The sequence below is a fragment of the Xiphophorus hellerii genome, chromosome 4 (genome assembly GCF_003331165.1).
Source record: "Xiphophorus hellerii strain 12219 chromosome 4, Xiphophorus_hellerii-4.1, whole genome shotgun sequence".
Lineage (NCBI taxonomy): Eukaryota > Metazoa > Chordata > Actinopteri > Cyprinodontiformes > Poeciliidae > Xiphophorus > Xiphophorus hellerii.
Genome location: NC_045675.1, coordinates 6,876,295 through 6,901,711, shown reverse-complemented (window position 1 = coordinate 6,901,711; position 25,417 = coordinate 6,876,295). Strand labels below are relative to the sequence as shown.

Here is a 25,417-nt window from a genome sequence, read left to right as displayed (position 1 = left end):
TAGTTTTGAAATTGATTCAGCTGATTATTTTTCTATAGATGGAATGGGTAGGCATGTGGCAGAGATTTACTTTCATTGTGCCATCTATTTATTTGGCAGCAAAGCTGATTAAGAGGCAAGATAATTAAACACCCTGGGAATATATCCACAAAAAGTATTTTACATTTATAATAGAAATACACATACTTTTTTATTTGTTTACAATTAGATAAGTGATGATGAATTTAATATTAACATTATTATTTTGTGCACTTGTATATAATGTTTTCCATCCAGCACAAAATCTGGTCAGCTAAATTATCAAAGATTTAATGAGCAAAAGATTCCACCCAAACTTGAACACAAAATCATTAGTGAAATTCCAGTCATGTCGTATAATTATCCATCGGCAGATGGCGACACTCCACCACATTGGAGCAACCAGTAATTTACCCCTTCATCTCTTCACTGATTGTGAATCAGAGGAGATGGGACTTATAGTTAACAATTAGTAAATATCTCTTTCCATGGTTTAGAAACTAAATGCAGGGGGAAAATGGTTAGAAAACTCCAAAACAGCTACAGGATACTGCAGCATGTCAAAATTGGATGTCTTTTAATGGTTTTACCTACCGATATTGCGTACATCCTAAGCACTAATAATTAAAGGGAAAAGGCCATTAAAGGCATTGGACACCCACGCTGCATACTAATCCGAACGACACAGTCTGACTGCCTTCCTGAATGCGGTCACATGCTCTACTTTATGCTCTTGTGATGCTTTCACGCTTTCCCATTGGCTCTCTAACTTTACTAATCACTCCTATCATGTATTAGCATATCCTTCCGCCACATTCTTTGCGTTTTATAAATACCCATCTTACCATAAGAGTCAGTATTTACACAAATAAGCATTTCTCTGCTTTGGTTTCCTTAATGATTGCCGGTGGTAAGGTTCCCTAAAGAGATCGCCCGCTTTTGCTTCTCCTTTTTTTTTCCATTTACGATTTGTCGGATGGATATGAGCATCCCTAGAAAGTAGTTCCATGCAGTGAGGAAATAGCAGGGTAGATCACCTTGAAGCTGGTCTCAGACTGCCAGCAGTCGCATCGCAGCAGACATCCTCTACCAGAGTTCAGGTGGGTAGTTTCAGCAGGGCTTTAAGTTCTTGTCTTTTAAATAGTTTTGACATTTGAAAGCTTCTCTTAAGCATTTAGCTTCTCGGTTTTTTCAGTAGCTTTATATGTCTTGCTGACAAATTTTGTCACGTTTAGGTCAGTAATTGATGTCAGTATTTTTACTCTGTTGCCTCATGCAATGCGATACAGTACATCTGAAATAGTCATAAAAGCAGTATCTCAAATTAGATACGAGTTTTAAGTCCAACTATGTCAGTATTGAATATTAAAATTCAGTGTATGGACAAGAAAAAGACGGCATTTCCCCCCTCGAATACTGTACAGCTCTTTATATTTGGCCACTTGCTATCTCTTTTATGTTTTGAACTTATGCTATATTCTTCCGTAGTTTTGTATAGAATTTTTTAAAACAGTAATTTAACGTGATGCGTCAAGTCTTAGCCGTGGTAGAATCGCTTCCTGTTGCCTCCTGCTGTGGGCGTGGCTTCTCCGGTTTCTTCACCTCCCATTGGTCAGTTAGAGTGATGTCTGCAGATCAGGAAAATGTGACGCAGGATGGGAGAACGTGACCTTTGCCGCATCGTCTGTAATTTAGCAAAAGCTCTCTTTTACGCCGAGGTACTGTGTGTTCTGTATATAAATGTAGAAAAATGATGCTTGGTCCTTGGTTCTGAAGGGTTTTAGTCCCTGAACACTTTATTTTTTTGTTTAGACAATTTTCCTAATTGTCTAGAACCATGAAACTAGTATAGGGGAAAATGCTGGCATGTAAATATAGTATGAAATGTGCCTTTTTTTGCCGCAACTGTGCTGCAGTAGCTTTATGTAGTGAATAGTGAAAAAGGGGAATTATTGACATTGAATACAGATAAGTGAGGACAGGTCTCACCTTGCCTGTGTAGGCCTGGACTGTCCTCCTTAGAATGTGATCTGCTCCAGACAGAACTAGACAAAATTACTAGCTTAATTTATATAAACCCCAATTTAAAGCTTAATTTATATGGACCCCTGATCAGATGCATCCAAAGTGGCAGAAACTACTCGCATGTGTTTTGGCATGTTGCAAGAAATAATATTGTATGCAAACACAAGCAGGTTTTGTCCTGTTTAAAACATTATGTTGACAAAATGTTGTCTTTACTTTCAAAAGGCCAAGGTGAGTCAAAATGTCTGGGTTGTCAGAAATTCATGACCTCTTTCAGAAGTGATTGCATAAAAACAGATGCATCAGATAACGTTATTCATGCACCATTACTGGTAGTTTCCAGAAATCACCTTTTCATTAACTACATTAAAGTTATGAACTCCCACAGTTTTCAAACAGCAGCATATGCTTTGCACATTTGAGTTCAACAAAATAAGGTAACACTGAATGAAGATTTTGTGAATTGCAGTGATTAAAAAAAAATAGTTTTAGCAAAGTCTTTATGACGTACTGTTTTGGTAAAATGTTTTAGCTGCAGCAAATCTGACAGTCAGTGTAGAAGGTCAGGCATATCACAGCTGGTCCTGCTCCCATGTGCAGGCATTTTATCTTTAATACCACTTCACTCTACAACTTGTGGGTATTCCTTTACCTCTTCAGACCACTCTCATTCTGAGGTTTCAGAGAACTTAACTTTTATTTTTGCAATCCACTTTAGGTACAGGTTCATGGAACCCATAGCATTCCTGAGAGGTGAGAGACGGTACAGGCATAGCTTACAATCATCAGAGTGAATGTACTATGGAGTTTAATATTTCCACACACCAGCTTTCTAGGCTGTGTGTTATAATTAGCCCACATTCTGTTTTTAGCCTAGGGTCTGTATGACCCACGGTAGCATTAGCATTAGTTAGACACTGTTCTGATGTGCTCTGGTGGGATTCTCGTGTCCGTCCGCTGGTTCAGTTTAGGGCGATTGCCCAGTTGCAGCAGGTGCTCTTCGTGTTCTTTATCCTCATTGAATGGATTTAAACCTGAGCTCCTAAAAGTGTCACACGCATGCACACACACTGCAGCGGTCAACTCTGCTTTTGTGAGGCACGGCTTGCTCACTGGCATTGGACTTTCCAGCACACTGGGGGAGCTCTGGAGGTCCTTGCTTGTAAAGGGCTTGGTTGTCCCCAGGAGATACCAGAGGCTCTACAGGGGGTATGTAGTGCAAACTATACACGCTACCTAGGTTTAGGGAGGGTGAACAATTGAAGACGGTGCTGCCCTTGAGAGCTAACTTGGATTAGCCTCAGGTTACATCACATCCATAGTGAATGATGGGGAATGTCACGTCGCACTGACAGCCATGCTTCTGTTGCTGCTGATTACTATATAGTTATACTTCACATCTAAATGACCAAGATATGAGATTTGTTATCTTAAAAGCATGAGATGGTGACACTATTTTTATGGTTGATGTGTTGGAAAGGGATTGGAAGGGATTATTAGGTAGCCAACTTCTGAAGTTGTCCTACTACTGCAGTGCTGGCCTATTGTGATGCCTACAGGCTGTGCTGGGGTCACAGACCTTTTTATTTTTTTTCAAAACTGGTATTAGTAAGCTGAGTTAGACAGGAAGAACTATCAGGGTGGTTTCCATAGATTTTTTTTCCAAGGTACTATAAGGTTATGAGTGATATTCACAAAGGCATATGTTCAAGGTTCTTTAAATGAGGTAGCAATATTTTAAGCTTTTTTCTTTCTTTCTACTAAACTCAAAGAAACTGCATAAGTACATGCTGTAGATTGATGCACTTATCGACAGAAAAAGTGGGATTTCTTGGTTTTGAATATGACAAAATTTCAGATTGTTTTTGTAATCACCAGTCAGAGCTGATCAATGATAAATGGGCAAATGTCAATCCCTAATCTATTAATTAGTGTCTCTCTAAAACTGTGGAGACTAGTACCTTTGGTTAGTCATTTCATAGCTTCAGAGGAGCACGTTTGAGAGCTTTTTTATCAAATTTGTAGCTTTTATGTTGCAGCTGTTTAATTCGTAGATCACGGTGTACAAGATGTCTCAAACTTGCTTACGTTGTTTTGGGATACAGCATTGGAACTCATTTTGTCTGTATTTTCTTTGTAATTATATGAAACAGTGAAATTATATCACAAACATGAAAATGTACCAGACAACTCCTATCACTTCATACCGATCAGTTAAATTTGCTATGATCAATAACTTAAAATGCTCCAAGTGAATATCTGATAAATGTAGGCTAAACTAAACTGCAGTGGGTCATTAAAATGGCTACCACAAAAAGCACATGGTGGAGTGCTGCTTTTTCCTTTAACAGATGTCTGCCCCCCTCTTTTTGAGGTTGTGGTTTTACCCAGTCACAGAGGTTGTCCGGGATTGTAGGGGGATGTGACTGCTCTCACGTACTGCCTTTGTCTGAGCCATTGATGGAAATGTCACATCACAAGCCAGTAGTGTTGGTATAGCACCTCTGTCTGGAATCCCCTGTCTTGATTCATCTGTAGTTAGGATGTGATGAGTAAGAGGGAGTTAAACCTCTGGTGTGCCTGATTAATGTTTAAGATTTTAGGCCTTTGTTTGCTTTTGCACTACCTCCTAAAAAGTGACTTCTAGGTTCTATATACCACTTTTGCATACAGTTGTGTTGAGGTAGGTAAGTTACTGAGTAAAACTAATTTATAGTTTCATTTGCTGGTTGACATTGGAAAAGGAAGTCATTTTCTCTCTGTGGCACATGTTGATGGATGCCACTTACCAGCTGGTGTTGATCTGACGGAAGAACAGGTTCTGATTATGAGGACCATTAAAAACCAAATGAAGGGATTGTTGCCTAAAGAATCAGTTTTTCTATTTGTTGTTCACCAACTGAGAGTGGATTGCACGCATAACTTAGTAATGAAGAAACTCAAGCTTTCCATTGGCTGCTATAGAGGGTGAAGGGAAAATTGGCATCAGGGAGGTAACACACTAATGATGATATTGGTGACGTCTATACCTAAAATTTTACAATTTCTATTATGTTGTTAAATGTTGTATTCAAGTAGCTATGTAGAGAGAATATTGTTTTAAGAAGGTAATGAATTTTACAAATGCTGGATTTTCATTTTATTTTTCTACTCTAATCCACTGACTTTTCACAAGACAGTCTTTATATAAATTAATGGCATATTGTAACTATTTTATTTCCTAAAATATGACACAGTACGGATTCACATGGCCTCAAGTGCAATACTTGTTTTTTTCTAGAATGACATTTGGTTTAGGAAAGTCTTCCTCATGGTGAGTGAAGTGATTCATGATATAGTTGTCACCCTAACACTGGCTGGTTAGTGAAGCAAATCTGAACTAGTGAGCTGTTCAGCATGTAACCACATGTGGAGGGGGAATGCATTCCTCATTCACATATAATACTATTGCACTCTGCTTAAATAGACCTTGGCTGTTAGTTTAAATTTGTCTTATGTTTCCTCTTTCTTTCTTTTTTTTTCTTTAAATAAAAAAGAAGAAATTAGTCTTTATGAGATGGATTGAGCAGGCTCATTAGAATGTCTCTAACAGATTGAAGGGGGTGGCGGTTGTGGGCAACTTGGGGTTTTATATAACCTAATTTCTGGGCTGCATTAAGTATCATTCTTAAAACTAGGAAATTCCACAGTTGTAGCTTTATGACTCTGTTGTTCATTGCCACAGATGACTCAGAAGGGTTGGTGGGTGGGTGTGGACAAGCTGGTGCAGAGGACCAGTGTACTGTTTTATGTGGAATATGTTTGGGGTGTTAGTCTTGGCATTTCAGAGATCAACAGAGCAGTCCAGAAATAGTTGGGAGGTTATCTACTGTTCATTTTGTTCTCTGCTTGTGCAACCCAAAAACTAAGAGGAACTTAAGAAAAAACAGTCTTGCGTAAAAACCTGTGTTCACAGTAAAATGTATTTGCACAGAATTGCACTGTATGCATTTCATAAGTCTAATCTTAAATTTCCACCTTTTTTTCCTTCAACTTTCCCGACTGAGATAACAGAATATTGACAATAAAATTGCTTTTTTGGGAGTTTAGGACTTTCATTGTGTCTAGGTTTTATTTTTTCCTGAAATGGTTGCTTTCTGTTTGTTGGGTGCATAAAAGAAGTATAAGCCAATTGGTAGTTTTCAAAATTCTCCTGACCTACAAGTAATAGTAGAACACAGCAACAAAATCAGGTTATACCTGCATTAATGGCATGAGTTGTTGAGTTGCACATCAGCACATTAACAAGAACACAGAAAATTTAGATTTTTTTTCCATCTAATAAGTGGCTGGTAATTTGCTCAGAAACTTTCTACTTTGTAAAAATTTAAAAAGGGTGAAGCGTGGTAACCTTTTACCACACTCACCATGATCAATGCTATGTTTGAAAATCTTTCTTCCCTTTTTTTCCCCTTTCTGCATGCAGTACTTGTCCAACTGTAAAAGGGATCGCCATGCCTCTGCCAAAAGACATGGGCTCTGCCTTCATCCAGACACAGCAGCTCAACGCTGCCATGGCCGACACCTTCCTGGAACACATGTGCCTGTTGGACATCGACTCCGAACCCACCACAGCCCGCAACACTGGCATCATCTGTACCATCGGTTAGTCGATTCTTTCCAGTTGCATTCCCTTAAATCAAATTTTAATAGTTTGTTTCCTGTTAAAATATTATGGTGATGCAAAATGGCTATAGACAAAACCTGTGTTTGGCTTCTCCCTGACGTGCTCATGGAAGTATAAAATTTGAAAAACTCAGTGATAAGAAATTGCAATAAAGCTCAAGATTTTAAATGTTCAATGTGTAAAAAAAATTATTTTCGTTTTGCAGGACCAGCATCCCGATCTGTAGATATGCTAAAGGAGATGATCAAGTCAGGAATGAACATTGCTCGTTTGAACTTTTCCCATGGTACACATGAGGTTGGTCCTTTTTTCTAAAAAAAATGTGGCTTAATTTACTTTATAAATCTAATCACACACAGTTCTGTGCTTTATCTAAACTGGTATATAGAGCTTAGAGGTAATATTTGTCATCATTTGTAGTTTCCTGCTATTGTGAAATCTTTCTCTGACAGTGAATTGGCACGTATTGTGTAATAAACTGTTCTAGACTGGGATCCTACTAAGCAATTACAAAATGGTTTAATGAACAGAAGAAATACAGTAGTTTGTTATTGCTAAGTAATCCCTCACTTTTATTTCAATACTTTATCAATAATTTAAAATGTCTGTCTTAAGTGATGGGGAGATTTCAAAAATTGTAGCTGAATTATGTGCCTCTATTTTAGACACAAAGGGACACATGACCTTACCAAAGGCTTCAATTTTCTTGATTACAGGAACAAAGACATTTTGAAAACAACTTGATGCAACAAATAATGATGAAACTTGACCAGCAAACCTGAATCAAATTGATTTAGAGAAGAACTGATTACCCCAAGCTTCTTCTTAGTAACAAAACAGTCAGTTGACATAAACATAACCTCGTACACAATTTGCTCCCCATTTCCCTTTCTTCGGAGGGTACTCGAAGAATCTTACCCAGAAGGCATTATGTTTAATCTGTTTTTAAACCATTGATGAAATACTTTGTTTGCTCTTTACCAACTAAAAGTAACACTTTTGTTATGCACACATTCCTTGTTATTTGAAGCAACTGCTTTTTTGACCTTTTTTCCCCTCTTTTTAATTCTCTTGTCTAACTACAGGCCTTGTGGTAACAGGCAAGGCCACACTGAGTGTTTTGAGCTATGACATTTTTACCAAAGTCTCAAACTTCAATTAGCTTTAAAGGGAAAATGTCTGTGCACATTAAACTTTATTTAGAGAATGATGGTTCATGCCAAAGTTTTCTTGAATAAATCTAAAATTTTATTTCAATGCAGCTAATGAACACATTGGCAATGACAAAAAGCAACTAAATGTGCCAATAAAGCTAAAGAATGGTTTCAGGCTCTAGGCAGGAAGTTCATTTATGGTAGTGCTCAGCATTATTTGTAATCACAAGAAATGTTATTTAAGCTCAAATGGAAAAGACCAAAAAAAATGACCTCAAATGTAATTATTTGCCAGTTGCATTGTTACTGAAAGCTCAGATTACAGAGGTAGACGGTAGACAACTGTCTTTAAAGCCATAAACGGTGCACTATCTGTTAATTAATCCCCCTAATGCAGGGGTCTCAAACTCCAGTCCTCGAGGGCCGCAGTCCTGCAACTTTTAGATGTGCCTCTGCTGCACCACACCTGAACAGAATAATTAGGTCATTAAGGCTCTGGAAAACTGATCTACACAAGGAGGAGGTAATTAAGCCATTTCATTCCAGTGTTTTGTACTTGTGGCGCATCTAAAAACTGCAGGACTGCGGCCCTCGAGGCCTGGAGTTTGAGACCCCTGCCCTAATGGTTGCAAAACACAACTACCGTGTCTCTTTCCTTCCCACTTTCCCACAGCTTGGTTGAGAGTCACAGTGGGTGTTATCCTAACTGCAACAACATTTTATACACCAGTGTGATTTTTGGATTGTTTGCGAAGTCTTTTTAAAATAAAATAAAACATCACTAGAATATGTGCTGTCTAATTTGTGAATTTTCAGAATATTCTTTTTAGAAAAGGCCAGACTTCTTCAAATGTCCTACTAAATAAAGACACGAGGCAGCAGGTCTGGCCCTGAAACTGGTAATTATGTCATAAAATTCAGTTGTGGTCAAGAACAGCTGCTGATCAAGACATTGACTTTTTGATTTAACTTCTTATACCCAGCAATTTCAACATTTTAATAAATGCAGAGGTATTACACATATTTGTGGTGCTTTGCTAAGGTTTCTAGAATGTTTGTTTTTAAATATTCTTATGTCACATGAAGAAAAACTCTGATCATTGCAGTGCTGCCATTACTGAGTTACTTTATGGTTGTGTGAGTTGTCAAACACACCTTGTACTTTAATTGCCCTGCCGTGCTTTTTTTATCAGTTAAAATGACAGCTAGTAACAGTACAGGTCCATCTAGGTAAATTAGAAAATCTTCAGGCAATTTATTCAGTAATTTGAATTAAAGTGAAACTCATAGCTTCTGCATTAAGAAATGTTATATTACCATTTGTTAAATAGAGTATTCTATTCATATCATGCTTTTCAGTTAATTTGTCTTGATTACGCTTTCTGTTTAAAAGAAACAAAAAAATTACACAAAGCAAATAAGAGTTCTAAAATGAAAATTTGAATAGTAAATAATGTATAGAATTCTCACTCTTACTTTTCAAAGTTTACTCAAACAACTTGGATTGTCTGCCTCTCTACTCTACCTTCAGATGCTGTGACATGGATTCCCAAATAAGTGATAAATATTTGAATCTGGAAGAGATTTTATGCCACTGAGAAACTGTCCAGTGCTTTTTCTTGTCAGTGTGGGCAAGATCCTACTGACCTTGTCTTAATTTTGGGAGACCCTTAAAGCAAGAATGTCTTTTATACGTCTGTGTATGCTGGCTCTTGAAACATCAACTCAAGTTGAGCTTTTTCCAAGTACAACTCATTGCCAAAGTAAAGCCATATCTTCCCTTTCATAGACCTTGAGAAGGTTATTCATGATTTTATTACCTCTCATGTTTCCTATTGTAATTCTTTATATGCTGGTTTAGAGCAATCATTCACGTAGCATTTACAAATGGTTCAGGGCACCGCAACTCATATTTTTTACTGCTACAAAGAAGTATGAACATGCATCTTATCATAAAATCCCTTTTTTAACTTCAGTTTTGGATTGATTGTTAAAACCTGTTGAAGTTTTTACTTTGGTTACTGTTGTATTTTATGGTTTCTTTTATAAGTGTAATTGTGAAGCACTTTGGTCTTACCGGGTTTTTTTTGTGCTGCATACATAAATTTAACATTGAATTCAGTTCATGTCTTGAAACTTTCACAATGAACATCAGAATTAAGAGAAAAAACCTAGCTGAGTTTTTAGTTAATGTAATTAATATAAATTCACCCATACTTAAAAATGAAAGCGATGTGATGATATTGAGTAATGTGGTCAAAGTTTGGATGGGAAATGCAACAGTTCATAGGATAGTTGCTTTTTATGTTGTTTTTATTTTGTTTTCTGCAAACAATTTACAAATGGCTTTTTGTTACTATAGTACCACGCAGGCACTATCAAGAATGTGCGGGAGGCGTGTGAGAGCTTCGAGCCAGGCAGTATCCATTACAGACCCATCGGTGTTGCCCTGGACACCAAGGGCCCCGAGATCAGGACCGGCCTTATTAAAGGAGTGAGTTTAGCATTAATCCTCAAACCATAACATTTATATTGTACTCCAATTTGATATGAAGTAAATGCAATTTTTTTGTGACAGAGTGGCACAGCTGAGGTTGAGCTGAAGAAGGGCAACATGATCAAGGTTACCTTAGACGATGCCTACCAGGACAACTGCAGTGATGAGGTCCTCTGGCTGGACTATAAGAACATCACCAAAGTGGTGGAAGTTGGCAGCAAGGTCTACATCGACGATGGGCTCATCTCTCTGCAGGTCAAGGAGATTGGTGAGTAGACCAGTGTCACACATTAAGGTTCCTTTTGTGAGTTCTTAAGGAAGTTAAAACTGCTGTTGTGTCCATTTTTGTTCTCCAGGCAGTGATTACCTCATGTGTGAGATTGAAAACGGAGGCACTCTGGGCAGCAAGAAGGGGGTGAACCTTCCTGGCGCTGCCGTCGACTTGCCCGCCGTTTCAGAGAAAGACATCAAGGATCTGCAGTTTGGTGTGGAGCAGGGAGTCGACATGGTGTTTGCCTCGTTCATCCGCAAAGCAGATGATGTACATGCTGTCAGAGCTGTGCTTGGAGAGAGGGGCAAAAACATCAAGATCATCAGCAAACTGGAGAACCATGAGGGTGTACGCAGGTGTGTATGGTACTGACAAGCTAACTGCAGGCTCTTTTTATGGATGATAGGCTTGGTCATGTTCCATGTTTGATTGAGATCTTTGATTATATGTTGTACGTTTTTACAGATTTGATGAGATCATGGAGGCTAGCGATGGCATCATGGTTGCACGTGGTGACCTGGGTATTGAGATCCCCACAGAAAAGGTCTTTTTAGCTCAAAAGATGATGATCGGTCGCTGCAACAGAGCTGGCAAGCCCATCACATGCGCAACTCAGGTTAGTTCATAGAGCAGGAAGGCTGATTCTTATGAAAACTGAAGGTGATGGATTTCTTCAACAAGGGTATTCTGACAGTAATGTATTGCAGGATTTCACAAAATGATATTCGGCTCAAGACAGATCTAAAATACACTTGCATACAGATTTTATCTGCATTTTGGTCAATGACATCAGCATAAAATTTGTACTGATCCACTGGTATTAATAAATATTGCATGTAGGCACATGTCAGTGTGAGTTTCTCAGATTTTAACCTTAAGTACAAATCCCATATTTTAAGATCATAGTATTTCCTCAAAAAAGTGACATAATGTAATTGTTCTTATTCAAAACAGAATGACCTATTCTACTGCTAAAATCTTCTCACACTGGTTATTCATAGTTATAGACTTGAGCAAAACATTTTAATAAAGAACTGCTAAACTTAGTATTAATTTGTCAAGTCCTCATTGTGTAAAATTGCATAAATGTTTTGTCTTTCCCAGTCTTTGTGGAGTACTATAAATCTGGTTTTCAAACTGGATTGCTTTAATAGTGGCAGGAGGTCATTCTTTAGTTTCTGCATCACCGTTGTAGTATGATGGACAATTATGGTGGATTTTAAATTTACAATTATTTTTTATTTTAAGTCCTTGTTGTAAATTGATAAACTCCACAGAACTTTGATAAATTGTCTTAAATCACCAGAGGCATATATGTGTGAAAGGTGGGACGAGTAGCTTTTATCTTTAAGAAAATGCAACAAAAACCGAAGAAGGTTTCATTTAAAGGTTTGATCTCTAGGTTTAAGGAAGATATTTTCAGGTGTAAATATGTGGCACTATGCTGAGTTGAATCTCGCTAAACCATTTAGATGTTGGAGAGCATGATCAAGAAGCCTAGACCGACCCGCGCTGAGGGCAGCGACGTTGCCAACGCCGTCCTGGACGGAGCCGATTGTATCATGCTGAGCGGAGAGACTGCCAAGGGAGATTACCCCATCGAGGCAGTGCGCACACAGCACATGGTGAGTCCAGCTACACTTAAAAAAGCAGAATCTTCAAACCTTATGAGCATATAATCATTAATTATTCCACAAGCATTCAAAATTTGTAATTGTGAAATTTAATTTTTTTAAAAAAGTGCTACGAATCAGCTGCTTCTCCAAGAATCAACTTTTGTCTGTATGTTTTGCCTTTTTATGTCAGCATGTACACTGCCTGTTCAAAAAAAAAACACTACTTGGATTTAACAAGTAGGCAATTACTGCCTTGATTATTAAGTTATTTAACCATAACTGCTGTAGTCGCTTCTCATTTCTTAAACAACCGTATTGAAGTCGACTAGCAACATTACAACACGTACAATGCAAAAACAACTCAAGTGATTGGAGCAAAATAGCAGCGCAGCTTTAAGAAAATCACTCAGGCTCATCAGTTAAAAAAAGCTACATTTTTCTTGGAAGGATAAAGACTGGACTCAGATTTACCCTGTTCCAGAAAGAGAGTTGCATCAGTGTAAGAGAGATGCATAAAGTCTTTAAACCTTTTGGGGAAGTGTTATGATCTGGGGTTGTTGCTCTAAGAATGATGCCAGGTTATAACCTGCATATATCAAATAACCAGGTTATTTTGTCAATTAAATTTAATCGCACGGGTATATTCCAAGATGACTGTCAGAATTATTCTGACTCAGCTTGTGTTGGGGACACTGAAGCAGCATACATCATGTTCTCGCATGGATTGGCCATCACAAAGTCCAGATCTTGACACTATTGAGTATCATGCAGCAGCCGGACTCCCATCATCTTTACAAGATACTGGCAAAAAATGTTTATGCAACTCTGGATGCCTATGAAGGTGACATTGCAGAATATTGAAAACTACAGAAGTGCTGTAACCAAGGCTAAAGAATGTCCAATGAAATGGTGTGTGTATTTTTTGGGGCAGTCAGTGTACATACTTGCAACTTTAGTTTCTGTGATCATCTACTGAAACATTGACTTTCAATTTACAAATTCTATATTTTTTAAAATCTATACAGTAATCTTAAGGGTGTTTAGGAGCTGTAAGCACATGGACCGCTGCATGATGTTCACAATGTGCATGTGGTTATTAATTACTTAAATAGCATGTTGGAAGCTTTTTTTTTTTTTTTTTTCTCAAAGCCACAGTGAATGGCAGCTGCTGCACCCCTTTATCTAACAAATTCACTGCACCTTATATTCTGTTCTACTTATTTCTCTGCAGTCAAGTTTCCAAATTGATGATTTTTCTTTAAAAATTTACTTGTACCTGACTGCATCACAAGGTCAAAGGATCATAAGTGTCAGGACTCTGAATTTATCTGATGTTGTTGCTTCAAAGTTGCATTTTCTGTTTCTCAGTTAGGGAGAGATAAAAAAAGAAGATTCAAATACCATACCATCAATGGTAATTTAGAAATATTCCAGTTTATCAGTTGTGACGAAGCATTGATCCCATCTTGCCTGTCCTTCACTCCTGATGCCTTCGTGGCTAGCTGCTGCTATTCCTAGCTACAGTGCAGATGTCTTTGTGACTCAGCAGATGCAGTGCTCCTGTGGTAGACCCCGTTGCACTGAGAGTGTATTGAATGTCTCTGAATCTGGAGTAAACACCCATCCTTATCAGTAGCTGCACAAAAACACAAACTAATTTAGACTAACCTCTAAATGCCTGTGTCAAAGTCTTCTGATGTTTTCCTGGTTGATTTTTAAAGTGCCTTAGTTTTATTTTGCATCTTTGTGTCAAGCTATCTATTTTAGAAATTAATAATTCACTAATGTGTCATTTGACATTTAATTATTTTCATTTATATTTCTACTATTTTAGCTGTGTGAGGATCTTAAACATCACATTTAATATAATCTGACACAGTTTTAACAGTATGTTCCTGTGTCTCCTCCCCCACACTAACTGCACCCCTAAACTCTCTTAACTATCTTGATTTCTTCTGTCCATTCCTACTCCTTTTTTATGTCCTCTTAACCTTGTCAATCTGTTTCCCATCTCTTATCTCCCTTTTTTTCCCCCCTCATTTCTTTTTCCATCTGTTTGCGCGACTGGTGTGGGAATGCCTTTACTCGATGCATCTTGCCCTTGTGCCAGATTGCTCGTGAAGCCGAGGCAGCCATGTTCCACCGGCAGGTGTTTGAGGACCTGCGCCGTTCTACGCCGCACTGCAACGACCCCGCTGAGGCCATTGCAATCGGTGCTGTCGAGGCCGCCTTTAAGAGCTTAGCCTCTGCGATCATTGTGCTCACGGGCTCTGGAAGGTAGGCCGGTTATCTGGCGCCGACATCCTCTGGATGTCTAATGGAAACTTGAACAGACAGAGAGGGAGAGTAGGGAGAGGCAGGCATTGATGAAGTAACTGGTAGACTTGGCAAAAACTCAACTAGACTGTGTATTATCTCATCAGCTATACTTTAATGTCAAAGTTCTGCTATTAGGAGCTAAATGTTCCCACATTTAATGTATTTCCCAAAATTGTGATGTTTTTTTGAAACTTCCCTAATTTATTTTCTACAACTATCCTTATTCAGCATAGTCTAGTCCTGTTTTTGCCAGTCGTTCAGTGGTGTGAGTGCCTTGATGTGTTTGTAGTGGAGTGTGTTTGAGAGTAACCTTCCATTCGGGGCTTAGATAGCACGAGAGGCAGAAGCAGCCACCTTCCACAGACAGCTGTTTGAGGAGCTGAGGAGAAGTTCCCGCCTGACCAGAGACCCCTCAGAGGCTGTAGCAGTCGGAGCTGTTGAAGCATCCTTCAAATGCTGTGCTAGTGCCATCATTATTCTCACTAAGACTGGAAGGTAAGAAAGTGAGGGATGCAGTCTGAAAATGTTCCTGAAGGTAAGGTCTAATTACCCAGGCTCCTAATTCTCCAACATATAATATTGCAAATCTTTAATTTTGCATGTGTGTGGTGATGTGCGAGTATGAAGGGCAGAGAATAAGAGTGAGAGTGGGAATGACATTAGCCAAATCAAGGGGTCTTGTCTGTTTATCATTCACAAATGGATGTACTGGCTCAGAATGCAAGTTAATCATCTCACCAAATCTTATAAGTGAATGCAAAACTAAAATTTGATAAAATTCTGATAACACTGTTCTACATAGGAAATGCCTATCTAGAAAATGTTATGTCCAATATGTGAGCTCTGTGTCATAGTAAAAAGCAAATATAACCAATTCTATTTTATAATCAGAGGTTCCACAAGATGGTTCCCAAATCGCAATATTATAAACATAAGTCTACCATTTCATTGTGAGGACGATCCATTCTTATATAGAACATATTCTTACAGCTTGTTTATAAGTGTTTTCAGATCCCTAAGAGTAAAGTCAACATTTAAACACTCAACATTAACACCTGGATACAACTGCTGTGAAGGAGGAAGGCTGATTTTGGCTATAAAAATCAGCCACCTAGCTATAAACGTTGAGTCAACTATCAACTCTTGGTCAAAGTGTTATGAAATATGAAACCTTACTTTTAGCTGAAGCTTTTCTGAAATAAAATCATGAAACAGAATGATTAATGGCACAGAATCAAATCGTGCAACATAATGGAAGAAACATAGAGATGTTACCCATTCCAATTGAAATGTAGTGAGAAACTAACTGTACTTTTCATGCATAAATTCATGCAAACGTGAATGACCTGAACAAATACAGGAAGAAATTCCTAAGAGTTATTTAACGTGGGAGATTGGGTCACTCAGATCCTTAGTGTTAATCTAGAATTATTTTGCACGTAATTAAGTTTTTATGTAAATCTTTTGTTTTTGAAGTATATTTGCTTTTTACCAAGACATGTAACTAGAGTAAACATCAATTGGACTTATTATTGTGACCTGGAGCCCTTGCACTCCCATGGTGCATCAGAAGTATCACCTATTTTGGCTGCCTTGACTTTTCCAGACTTTTTGTTGAGAAATTTAGTAACTGCATGTTGAAAATGATATTCTATAATGTTTCTAACTGTCTGAGGTTTATTGAATTGAAAACTGTAGTTTTGTCTGCTCTTTGTGTGAGTCAGAATCTACCAGAATAGGTGATGGCACTGTTTTACTTTGTGGTTTTCAACATATTGATTATTTCTTTTAATATTTGCAGTGTTTGTGTGTTCAATATGTGTGTTGACAAAGATGTGTGTAGACCTACAGGTAAAAGCCAGTAAATTAGAATATTTTGAAAAACTTGATTTATTTCAGTAATTGCATTCAAAAGGTGTAACTTGTACATTATATTTATTCATTGCACACAGACTGATGCATTCAAATGTTTATTTCATTTGATTTTGATGATTTGAAGTGGCAACAAATGAAAATCCAAAATTCCGTGTGTCACAAAATTAGAATATTACTTAAGGCTAATACAAAAAAGGGATTTTTTAGAAATGTTGGCCAACTGAAAAGTATGAAAATGAAAAATATGAGCATGTACAATACTCAATACTTGGTTGGAGCTCCTTTTGCCTCAATTACTGCATTAATGCGGCGTGGCATGGAGTCGATGAGTTTCTGGCACTGCTCAGGTGTTATGAGAGCCCAGGTTGCTCTGATAGTGGCCTTCAACTCTTCTGCGTTTTTGGGTCTGGCATTCTGCATCTTCCTTTTCACAATACCCCACAGATTTTCTATGGGGCTAAGGTCAGGGGAGTTGGCTGGCCAATTTAGAACAGAAATACCATGGTCCGTAAACCAGGCATGGGTAGATTTTGCGCTGTGTGCAGGCGCCAAGTCCTGTTGGAACCTGAAATCTCCATCTCCATAGAGCAGGTCAGCAGCAGGAAGCATGAAGTGCTCTAAAACCTGCTGGTAGACGGCTGCGTTAACCCTGGATCTCAGGAAACAGAGTGGACCGACACCAGCAGATGACATGGCACCCCAAACCATCACTGATGGTGGAAACTTTACATTAGACTTCAGGCAACGTGGATCCTGTGCCTCTCCTGTCTTCCTCCAGACTCTGGGACCTCGATTTCCAAAGGAAATGCAAAATTTGCTTTCGTCAGAAAACATGACTTCCTTAGCCCAGGTGAGACGCTTTTCACGCTGTTTCTTGGTCAACAGTGGCTTGACACGAGGTATGCGGCAGTTGAAACCCATGTCTTTCAAGCGTCTCTTGGTGGTGGATCTTGAAGCACTGACTCCAGCAGCTGTCCACTCCTTGTGAATCTCCCCCACATTTTTGAATGGGTTTTTTTTCACAATCTTGACTAGGGCGCGGTGATCCCTATCGCTTGTACACTTTTTCTGACCACAGTTTTTCCTTCCCTTTGCCTCTCTATTAATGTGTTTGGACACAGAGCTCTGAGAACAGCCAGCCTCTTCAGCAATAACCTTTTGTGTCTTTCCCTCCTTGTGCAATGTGTCGATGGTCGCCTTTTGGACAGCTGTCAAATCTGAAGTCTTCCCCATGTTTGTGTAGGCTTCAGAACTGGACTGAGAGACCATTTAAAGCCCTTTGCAGGTGTTTTGAGTTAATCAGCTGATTAGTTTGTGGCACCAGGTGTCTTCAACATTTAACCCTTACACAATATTCTAATTTTGTGACACACGGAATTTTGGATTTTCATTTGTTGCCACTTCAAATCATCAAAATTAAATGAAATAAACATTTGAATGCATCAGTCTGTGTGCAATGAATAAATATAATGTACAAGTTACACCTTTTGAATGCAATTACTGAAATAAATCAAGTTTTTCAAAATATTCTAATTTACTGGCTTTTACCTGTATATGGTCTAAATTTAGATCTTCAAATATATGACCAAGACTAATTGTCCCTTTTCATTTAGAATAAAACTTCAAATGGGCCAAACAAAATTCTTAATGTCTACTACAGAGTACAGATTTCATTGATGTTCAAATTGTGCAGTAATGCAAAAAAATCCTTTTGTTGCAAAACTTTGCCAAAATTAGTGGTGTTTTTTTTTTTTTTTTTTTTTTTTTACCAACATCCTTCTATGGTTGATGATCCGGCAACTGAAATAGTCTCATGCCTACTTTTTTTCCCCATGAGCGCCAAATATTTTATTTAACTTGCATCCTATGTCCATGTTGTTGCTATTAACATGTAGTATCGTAAAGTTTCAGTTTCATAATCTGGTCTCATAATTGCACAGACTACTCAATTTACATAGGCTCTCCAAGGCGAGTGGGTCAACTTTTTGTTGCATCAGATGTTTTGTATGGAAAAATTGGCATAATCAGTGCAAATCTGCTGAAGTTATTGTAAATTATGGGTTTTTTTCTACCTCAGTTCTCAGCTTCCTATGTGTGCATGTGTGTCTGCAGGTCTGCTCACCTGCTCTCCAGGTACAGGCCTCGTGCTCCCATCCTCGCTGTGACCCGTAACGCCCAGACGGCTCGTCAGGCCCATCTGTACCGCGGGATCTTCCCTGTCCTCTACACCAACCCCCCTCACGATGTGTGGGCAGAGGATGTTGACATGCGCGTCAACTTCGCAATGGAAATGGGTGAGCAGCTACTTTTAATGTTCCAACTTAATTAAATTGAGCAGCATATCTGAATTTGTTTCCATTCTTTTACTAAAAATGTTTGGATATCATTTTTTTTCTTCAGGCAAGGCCAGAGGATTCTTCAAAGACGGTGACGTTGTCATCATCCTGACTGGCTGGCGTCCCGGCTCCGGTTACACCAACACCATGCGTGTGGTCCTGGTGGCTTGAGCAGCCAACGCAGCTGCACTGCACTGACCCTTCACGTTTATCTGTCTTTCATTTTCACCATCCCAATGCCTCACCCCTATAAACACTCAGATGTTTAGTTTTTAGGTTCTCATGCAAATAATTAATCAGAAGACGACCCTTATGACCGAGCAGCTGCTTGGGTGGGAGCAGTTTTCTTCCAGACAATTCCAAATAATGTTATCATTCCTTGAACAGATTTATCTTTTTTTGTCAAACCTTTTGTCAGGACTACAGATTATTACACCCCAAGCAAAAACAGCTATATTTATTCACTCCGACACTTGTAATATTAAATATGAAAGCCTATGAGTGGAAGCATCGGTGTGTGTGTGTGTGCATGCATGTCTGCCTCCTGTTTGGGTGTTGATGGTTTGGAGCCGACTAATCTTAAAGAGCCTTGTTGAACTGTAAAGAACAAACTAATGGCAAACAAAGGTCTCGACTCCATGACTCCCCTAAACAGACGTTTGTGTAGTGCTCTCAGTATGAAGTGTCCTCTCTTATAAACCAGCTTTGTTTCAGTGTATCTGTTAGTGTTGCACTCCTTACCTTCTCCAGACACTGTTACATTCTAAATTGTACTTGACTTTTGTGAAAGGTAAACTTCTTTATTTTGTTGTTGTTTTTGGGACATTCAATTCTGCTTATATTTTTTCTGACGAGAGAGATAAAAAGTTTTGAGTGTCCAATCCAGAGGAGTTAATGTTCTGTGTTGTTAGATGTGTCACAAAGCCTTTACATTTCTTTGCATTCAGATAATATCCGAGGGGGAAAATTGTAAACATTTGATTTGGATCAAGAGATCAGAACTCATGTTTCAGAGCTCTCTCATCGTCTTCTCTGTTGGTGATCCACTGTAGCTGTCCTGCTCCTCTAACATGCTTTTGATTGTAATGCTAGAGACTAAGAACTAACTATGTAAAGGGGGATTATGATGTTTAGCTGGTGTAGTGAGATGTCTCATAAGACCGAAGTTCTATCAATAAAGTGAGCACCTATCAGAAGTTATCTGGCCTTTTGTTTTTGGAATAACTTGATAGGAGCAGAACTGAAAGTAAACTCAAAGGAAGATTTACAAAGTTTGGATTCAGAACTTTTACTGATCTTCAGGTATGACCTCTGTCAGGCCTCTCAAAACATGAAGAAATAACACAGTAGCAGCAGTGATGGAACACAAAGTCCTGCTGGATCTCTTTAATAATCCATTTTGAGTAATTGTTTCAATTTTTAGTGACTGCAGAACATTTACTGGCAGTCTTGGCTGTACACCACGCCCACCTGCCTACGGATTTCATCCTCCAGTTCTGCCAGCAGAAGAGAGTCTGAGTGAGACATGACTGGACTCTCCTTCAGCCCTATGGGGAGAAATGGAAGCATAAGCACATTTTCTGATGCCAACTAATATTTGAATTTCTCCTTCCATCAATTGCCTGAATAATTAACTGCAAATCAGTGCTTTTGTTACTTTCAGAGACATTGATAGAGAAACAAACTAAGATGTACAAAACCTTTGGTTACCTTTGATCAAACACTGTCGGACTTCCTCTGCTTCATAACGCATCCCTGTGGTGTTGAGGAAGTTCAAAGGGAAATGCGGTTCAGGCAAGGGATACTGGGTCTCCTTCCCATTCACAATTAGCGATGTGGGGCACCACATTCTGGCAGGGATCTCAAATATTGAAAATAAATAAGCGCTACAAAAATGCTCCAGCCTCATTGCATTTATCTGTTAACTTATCTGCCTTTTAAACTACCGTACCTGGATGGTGCCCTTGGTTCCAACAATAATGGCATCATTAGGAAGCTGTATACTGGAAGAGTAAGTAAACACTGCCATTCTCTTCTCTGAAAACTTCAGAGTTACAATCACAGTTTCATCCACCCCTGTAATTGAATGACTAGATAAAATGATTTGCATAAAAATAGACCCAATCCTCTGGTTAGCTCCTACCTGTGTCCAGGCAGACCCCGCTAGCCTGGATGCTCTCTGGCCTCTCTCCATTGTACACCATACACACAAACTGCAGGCAGTACATGCCAATGTTCAACAACGCTCCTCCACCCAACTCCTTCTCTACTACTCTTCGGTTGTGCAAAACAGGGACTCCAAACTCCGACCGAACCATTTTCACCTCTCCTATTTCCCCCTGCGCCAGCATCTTCCTAACCTCCACAGAAACTGGGAAGAAACGGGTCCACACGGCCTGGAGACAAACAGCAGACAAAATCAGAACTGGCTTAATTTGCCAAATTTGTGTGCACAAACAAGGAATTTGAATTTGATTTCTCAAGCTCACATGTATGCTCAATGTATTTTGTAATGTATTTTTACATTAAAATAGTGAAAATATGCTTTTTTTTTTTTTTTTTTGGGCGTGCCGTGGTGGCGTAGGGGTTAGCGCGACCCACATTTGGAGGCCTCAAGTCCTCGACGCGGCGGTCGCGGGTTCGACTCCCGGACCCGGCGACATTTGCCGCATGTCTTCCCCCCTCTCCCTCCCCCTTTCCTGTCAGCCTACTTCATAAGAAGGGACACTAGAGCCCACAAAAAGACCCCCTGGAGGGGTTACAAAAAAAAAAAAAAAAAAAATGCTTTTTTTTTGTATCACAATAAGGCAGCTGACCAGTGTGGCTGTAAGATCCATTGTGTTCATTAGAGAAACAACGTGAGACTCGAAAATTTCTGTGGTTGCTGGGCCTTGCAAATAGTGCTCTGTTGCAATGACCTGAGATGAAATAAATATGAACCAAATGGTATTAGAAATATTTTAGGCATTTTTGTGTATCGTCTCTTGTTTGTTTTGAAGTTTTAGGTTGTTTCATGCAATTATTTTCAGACTTAGCGCCATATATACAAAAGAGAGAGAACACAAAATTCCATAAAGAATTGCACAAACCAGGCTTTTTCTAAGGTGTGCGACAGATTGCTGATTAAGGGAATTTGATAGATTCTGATCTTGATCTGAAAAGATTAGCTTATCCTTATTCAACCTAACTGCTGCTAGTTTACCTCCATGAAGAAGACTTGATTCCTTTTGGTAGAGTCCAGAATCTCTTTCACTTCTTTGGTGTTTATGGCCAGCGGTTTCTCACACAGAACATTCTTCTTGGCGTTCATGAAGAGCAGACAGGCCTTCAGATGGTATGGGTGGATGTTCCCAACATACACCACATCTATGCAAACATTTGATGATGAAAGCCAGATAGAATTCTAGAGGATGGACTATTCAATTTGTCATAACATTCACTTTGAAGTGCATTATGTACAGCAGCAAACAGAGCAATCTCTGACAGATGGATACTGACCTACATTTGGATCTCTGGCCAGCTCCTCGTAGCTGCCGTAAGCCTTAGAGATGCTCTGTTTCCTGGCAAACTCTTCAGCATCCTCCAACTTACGAGCTGCAATAGCCACAACCTGTAAATGCAGTCAGAAAATGACTACAATAATTCTCTAATTCTGAGAAGCAACCTTTTTCTGCAACATTTTTAATAAGTCATTTCATTTTTATAATTTTTTTTGCACAAATCTGTTCTGTTGGCAGTTTCATTCCTCATCCTGTGGAGGTCATCACTCACATAAGTTCATCTTTATAGCTTAAGAAAAACATGTTACATGTTGAACCTTAATTGTTACTGACTCTATGACTGTATGACTAACTAACTGACTAACTGTATGACTGATTTTTAAAACTAAAATTCATTATTCCCAGACTGTGCCAAAAACTATTTCCTTTCTATTCTGTGGTTTACGGTAATAGTTTGGCAACTTGACAGTTTAGTCAAAATGTAAACGTATTACAAGCTCGTTGACCAGAGCGTGCTGCTTTTAGACACAGTTCACATATTCTCAACACCATGTTTACTTGACTTTTTTTTAAAACATATCCAGCAAACAGGTAAGAGGCAGTTAAGAACGCATAAAAAGAAGCCCCAGGAAGACACAAAAGGAGGGTTGCATTTAAATTACATGCTGAATTTGAGTGTCTATTTCAGGAAACATACTGACCTGATGGTCTTCAGCAGGAAGGGTTTTTAAAGCAACAGCAAAGTCATGACTGATCTTCCCAGCGCTGCATATTCCCCACCTGGTTGCCATGTTGCTCAAAAGTTGTTGGTCAGAAACAAACATTCACCGTTCTCTGCCAAAGGGTGGCGACAAAGCACTCATTTAAGATTTTATTTTGTAATCATCAGCTTAAGGCTTCAGGCTATTACAGAACTGTGTATGAGGCACTAATACTAACGAATTTGATTCAGAAGTGTGTAGGAAGAAAAAAGGACTGGACATCTTTTTCATAATAAAAGTAAATTTTGCAATATATTTGGAAATTGTGGTCTGGATGAAGAGTGAAGCACAGAATGCATGTTGCTTGAGGCCCAGGATAAAGTTTCCAATTTCTGATTATTTTTGTGTTTTGGCAACTACAAAATCAACATAGTTACCTTGCAGGGAAAGAGGACTACATGCTTCCCTCAGCTGATGAATGTTATGGAGATTCTGATGTCCTTTTCCAGCAGCACTATGACCTGCCCATACTGTCAAAAGTATCCGTACCTTGTTGGTCCACAAACTAGTCAGACCTACACCCACATAGAAGCTGTGGAACATGGCCAAGTGAAATATGAGATATAAAATCTTGAGATAGGCAGAAGGCAATCTAGACTTAACACCTCACAGCAATAAAAGTTTATAAATCTGTGATACGAGTAACGCAATCACAGAACTAGATCTTTAAAAATATTACTCTGAGACACCTGTGTATTTTTAATTAAATCAATATTACATTCAACATAAATGCTATAATCATAATCAATGCATTATATTAAGTAAGCAGCAGTACAAATATCTGTTTCTGTTGTATTTGTGCAATTTTGTTGTGAACATTAAAACCATATTTTCTTTCAAGGATATACAGTGAAAATCTTAATCAATCCCAAGTGAAACATTTTACACTATCATATTATAGAAACTTTTATTAGAAGTCTTCATTTAGACATGATCAGAAGTGCTTCAGATTACAGTCATGGAACATTCATTGAGGTTTTGATTGTTTCAGTGCCTTTTACAGATAGTGTTGATTCGTATACATGTAGCAAAGTTCACAAAATCCTGAGCCAATATAAGGAGGGATTAGCATACACCTATTTCTTAGTTAACACAGAACTTGTGAGGTCATCAAAAAAATTGGGAACATTGCTGTAGTGTGTGAGTACAAAGTGCAGCTGGATCACAGTAATCAAGTCATTTTCAGTTATAAAGTATTCTTCAGTCTAAGTGTGGATACCGAGTGTAAAACATTTACTGACAGTCTTGGCTGTACACCACGCCCACCTGCCTATGGATCTCATCTTCCAGTTCAATCAGCAGTAGAGAGTCAGAGTAAGACATGACTGGACTCTCCTTCAGCCCTGCAGGGACAAATAAAGGCACAGTCACATTGTGTTTCAGGTGTCAACTAATGATTATTTGCATTACTTCTTAGTCACTAGCTGCCTGGACTAAGAAGTCTGCAATATTTTATTATGCAGAGAGATTTATTGGTGTAGACATACTAAATTTCTACTTACCTTTGAGCAAACACTGTCGGACCACTTCTGCTTCATAACGCATTCCTGTGCCGTTGTGGAAGTTCAGAGGCAAACAGGGTTCTGGTAAGGGTACTGGGTCTCCTTTCCATTCACAATTAAAGATGTGGGGCACCACATCCAGGAAGGGTTCTCAAAGATATAAAAACCAACAATACACAAAATACCATAAAATCTCCCTGACCTAACCTGACCTTGATGATTTACCTGAATTGTGCCCTTGGTTCCAACAATAATGGCAGCATTGGGAAGCTTCATACTCAAACAGTAAATAAACACTGCCATTCTCTTCTCAGAAAACTTCAGAGTAACAATTACAGTTACATCAACCCTTGTAATTGTGAGAGCACATCTAAATCACACGTGGGATTTATGTCTCTGTTGCAGCAGACAAACCAACCTGATGGTCTTTTGCAGGAAGAGTTTTCAGAGCCACAGTAAAGTCATGACTGATCTTCCCCGCGCTGCAGATTCCACACCTGGTTGCCATGTTGTTCCAAAATGACTGTCAGGAACAGTTCACTGTTTTCTGCCACACGGGGGCGACAAAGCACTCATTTAAGATTTTTAATTTGAGGCCATTTTAGGCGATTACACAAGATCAAAAAACCTTTATTATGGTTTAAAGAAATAACTCTGCAAAGTCTAGTGATGTAAAGACTCATTGTCATGTTCCATTTTGACCATTTTTTCAACGTACGGCCAGATTGGTTTATTCATATATTTATATTTTCTCTTAATTACACATTTTTAAAAAACTGCAATTTTTCAGAAATGATACCTTGCTGCTGATATAATTCATATAAAACAAAAGCAAAAAGAATATTCTCTATAGTCCACTTTTACACAAATATAAACA

At 38.7% G+C, this 25,417-nt stretch overlaps 2 protein-coding genes across 5 annotated transcripts; one reads left to right on the top strand and one right to left on the bottom strand.

Annotated features, from left to right (window-relative positions):
- Positions 1-992: 992 nt before the first annotated feature.
- Positions 993-19,973, top strand: pkma (pyruvate kinase M1/2a). Of its 2 annotated transcripts, none has more exons than XM_032559703.1 (11): positions 993-1,118; positions 6,509-6,687; positions 6,915-7,006; positions 10,226-10,357; positions 10,442-10,628; positions 10,717-10,987; positions 11,097-11,247; positions 12,104-12,256; positions 14,895-15,061; positions 18,554-18,735; positions 18,842-19,973. In XM_032559703.1, exons 2-11 carry the CDS (start codon positions 6,537-6,539, stop codon positions 18,946-18,948), a joined length of 1,593 nt encoding a protein of 530 aa, XP_032415594.1. In that variant the 5' UTR covers positions 993-1,118; positions 6,509-6,536; the 3' UTR covers positions 18,949-19,973. The 2 variants fall into 2 exon arrangements, with proteins under 2 accessions (XP_032415594.1, XP_032415593.1); XM_032559702.1 differs by lacking the exon at positions 14,895-15,061 and adding an exon at positions 14,358-14,524.
- On the bottom strand, positions 19,626-25,417 carry LOC116718058 (trans-1,2-dihydrobenzene-1,2-diol dehydrogenase-like). 3 transcript variants are annotated; one of them, XM_032559705.1, is made up of 10 exons: positions 24,766-25,412; positions 24,541-24,690; positions 24,305-24,381; positions 22,979-23,111; positions 22,276-22,387; positions 21,980-22,143; positions 20,921-21,173; positions 20,729-20,853; positions 20,488-20,638; positions 19,626-20,324 (listed from the first exon to the last, which is right to left on the bottom strand). In XM_032559705.1, the coding sequence occupies exons 4-10, from the start codon at positions 23,099-23,101 to the stop codon at positions 20,215-20,217; spliced, it is 1,038 nt and encodes a 345-aa protein (XP_032415596.1). In that variant the 5' UTR covers positions 23,102-23,111; positions 24,305-24,381; positions 24,541-24,690; positions 24,766-25,412; the 3' UTR covers positions 19,626-20,214. The 3 variants fall into 3 exon arrangements, with proteins under 3 accessions (XP_032415596.1, XP_032415595.1, XP_032415597.1); XM_032559704.1 differs by having other exon boundaries at positions 22,979-24,381; positions 24,959-25,047; XM_032559706.1 differs by lacking the exons at positions 22,979-23,111; positions 24,305-24,381; positions 24,541-24,690 and having other exon boundaries at positions 24,959-25,417.

Bases quoted from the DNA above. Each gene is read 5' to 3' on its own strand.
- pkma (XM_032559703.1), top strand. From the start codon at position 6,537: ATGCCTCTGCCAAAAGACATGGGCTCTGCCTTCATCCAGACACAGCAG. The intron at 7,007-10,225 runs GTTGGTCCTTTT...TTGTTACTATAG, and splicing joins TTTCCCATGGTACACATGAG to TACCACGCAGGCACTATCAA. The intron at 11,248-12,103 runs GTTAGTTCATAG...TAAACCATTTAG, and splicing joins CCATCACATGCGCAACTCAG to ATGTTGGAGAGCATGATCAA.
- LOC116718058 (XM_032559705.1), bottom strand. From the start codon at position 23,101: ATGTTTGTTTCTGACCAACAACTTTTGAGCAACATGGCAACCAGGTGG. The intron at 22,144-22,275 runs GTCAGTATCCAT...ATGTTTGCATAG, and splicing joins GGCCAGAGATCCAAATGTAG to ATGTGGTGTATGTTGGGAAC. The intron at 20,639-20,728 runs GTACGGTAGTTT...TCAATATTTGAG, and splicing joins GAACCAAGGGCACCATCCAG to ATCCCTGCCAGAATGTGGTG.